Source organism: Nicotiana tabacum, chromosome 23, assembly GCF_000715075.1.
Source record: "Nicotiana tabacum cultivar K326 chromosome 23, ASM71507v2, whole genome shotgun sequence".
Classification (NCBI taxonomy): Eukaryota; Viridiplantae; Streptophyta; class Magnoliopsida; order Solanales; family Solanaceae; genus Nicotiana; species Nicotiana tabacum.
The window spans coordinates 67303645-67306331 of NC_134102.1; the positions used below are offsets into that span (position 1 = coordinate 67303645).

At 37.3% G+C, this 2687-nt stretch overlaps 1 protein-coding gene across 1 annotated transcript; it reads left to right on the forward strand.

Moving 5' to 3' along the window:
* The first annotated feature begins 1350 nt into the window (after window positions 1-1350).
* LOC142177197 (uncharacterized) lies at window positions 1351-1761 on the forward strand. The gene has a single exon (XM_075245663.1). The coding sequence runs from the start codon at window positions 1351-1353 to the stop codon at window positions 1759-1761; it is 411 nt and encodes a 136-aa protein (XP_075101764.1).
* Window positions 1762-2687: the final 926 nt, after the last annotated feature.

Below are 2687 nucleotides of genomic sequence, written 5' to 3' on the forward strand. Positions count from 1 at the left end.
CATTAAAAGATGTTAGTAATGCACTAAAATTTAAAGAGTTGAAGAAGAACTTTATAGAAAGTAGAACTAAGGGTGAGGGTCTTGTGAGTAGAGAAAGAACCAACAGAATGACTTTAATAGAAAAAAAGTCAACAACCAAGTGGAAGTTTAGAGCAAGAAAGTAGAACTGCTATGAGTGTAGGGAGAAAGGTCACTACAAGAGAGACTTTCCTAAGTTGAAAGAGAAAAGTGGGAATTAAAAAATAGATAATTCGGCAAATATTATTGACACAAACAATAATATTGATAATAGTGCCTATGATAATTCTGATGATAGTAACATGGATCTGGTTCGTTGGGGGAACATTGGATCATGCTGGGAATCTGGTTCTCGAAAGGAATATCAATTCTGAGTTTGTCATCATTAAAAAAAGAAAAATTGATAAGTTATGCGATTATGGTTTTGATGATTTGTTAAATATCATGGAGGAACCAGATGGGAAATCAATTCCTTTGCGCTTACTGCGACATGATCAGTTATCAGGACAAACTTTCAAGAAACCAGATAATGAAACAACAAAGGGAAAATAAATGATCAGTTCCTCAACTGTCGTACAGTCAACTCTACAGCTTTAAAAGCTATTTTACTCTACCGACTGGCAGCAGTGCAGCAGCACAGCGGCACATCAGCTGCTTCTAGAGGCCAAACCAAAAGCTGAAATATCCCTATCTCTTCACACATTCTCTATCATATAAAAACAACATTATACATGATTTTACCTAATACTTGACAATCTGAAAAGCCTATCATTCAAGTGCCAGCCGCCACTGTTTCCTCCAGGTGCACTCAAGAATAAAGCTGCTACAAACCAAGGACCAGATTCCAACACTGAAGATGTCTTGAGCCTTTAAGTTTGTTGTGTCTTTGTCTTTTGTTCTTTACTTGTATTCCTACACGACGTTTTTAGAATTATTTCGTAGGACATCATTTAACCATTATTATTTTGGTTGTTTGACTAGAGTTAATCAATAGTGTTACTTTGTATTAGAGTTATTGCAAAGGGCTTACAATAGAGTTATTGTAAGGCGTGAGGGATTAAGAGTTTAATTCCTTGATTGCAATAGGTTGTAATATGAAGTTTGCTCAGTTTAGTGGAGTTGAAATCCTACTAGGGTAGGTCATGATTTTTAATCCCTTGAGCAGGGAGTTTTTTCACGTAAATATCGCGTGTTCTTTACTTACTGTTTGTTTATTGTGGGAACTGATAGAGAACCTGGTTCTCTATACTGTTTGGTAGACCCTTAGTTTCTATCATTTGGTATCAAAGAAGGTTCTTTTTAGAAGGTTAACACCTAGAAAGGATCTTTATCATGGCTGAGGACTCAGAATTGTGGGACGTGATTTGTGATGGTCCTCTTGTTCCTATGAAAGTTGTTGGTGAGGGAACAAGGACTGTCCCAAAAACAAGAAACGAATACAACAATACCGATAGAAAGGCTACTGAAAAGAACTTCAGAGCAAAGAAGATTTTTGTTTGTGGCATTGGACCAGATGAATTCAACCGCGTCTCAGCATTTGAGTCTGCTAAGGAGATTTGGGAAGCTCTCAAAACTGCCCATGAGGGAACTACTCAGGTTAAGAAGTCCAAAATTGATATGCTTACTGCTGAGCATGAGCTTTTCAAAATGAAGGAGGATGAGTCCATTCAGGATATGCTCACACGTTTCACCTCCATTATCAATGAGCTCCATTCCCTTGGAGAAGTCATCCCAAGAAACTAGCTGGTCTGGAATATACTCAACATTCTACCAGGTTCTTGGGAAGCCAAGGACCTGCAGAAACTGACCATTGATGAACTCATTAAAAATATCAAAACCTATGAGTGAAGAGGAAGAAAGATCTTGAAAGAAGAGATCCCAAGAAGGAGAAGAGTCTGGTTCTCAAGGTTGGCAACAATGACTCAAGTAGTGATGATCAGACATGGCTTATCTTACTCAAAGATTCCAGAAGATGGTTCGAAGAAATGAAAGAATTACCAAGAGAGGAAGTTCTAGCAAAAACTCCAAAGGAAATGATTATTGTCATAAGTGTGGAAAGCCAGGACACTTCATTAAAGATTTCCCTCTTCATAAGCAGAATCACTACAAAAACAACATTGACAAGGTGGCCAGGAGGAACCCGATCCCTGACAAGAGGTTCAAGAGAAGAGATGCTACTGACAACGTTGTGAAGCAAGCTTTGGCTACCTGGGAAGATTCCTCCAGTGAATATAAAGGTGAGGATGACTAAGAATACACATCCATGATGGCTATTGAAAATGGAATTTCGGAGTATTATTCTATATTTATACTCATGGACAAATCTGATGATGATGAGGACAAGGAGGAAGATGAGGTAAATTTTCTTGCCGTTCAAAGAAACTTAAAAACTTACTATAAAAAATCCTATGTCTTTAGCAAATGTTTTGATTGATGCTTATCATAACCTTATCAATGAGATTAACTGAGGAAATTGGTGATATAGAACAAGAGGGGGATGATATAGTGGTTGTAATTGTAGATCTGAAGGAACAAGTGGAGGATATAACTACAAAAAATACCTTGTTGAAAAATTAAATGAAAAAATAGATGAACACCCATAAGAGAAAAGAAGTGGCTAGTGAGGCTCAACTTGAGCTTGAAAGTGAGCTCAAGAAAATTAAAACAAG

Bases quoted from the DNA above. Each gene is read 5' to 3' on its own strand.
- LOC142177197 (XM_075245663.1), top strand. From the start codon at position 1,351: ATGGCTGAGGACTCAGAATTGTGGGACGTGATTTGTGATGGTCCTCTT.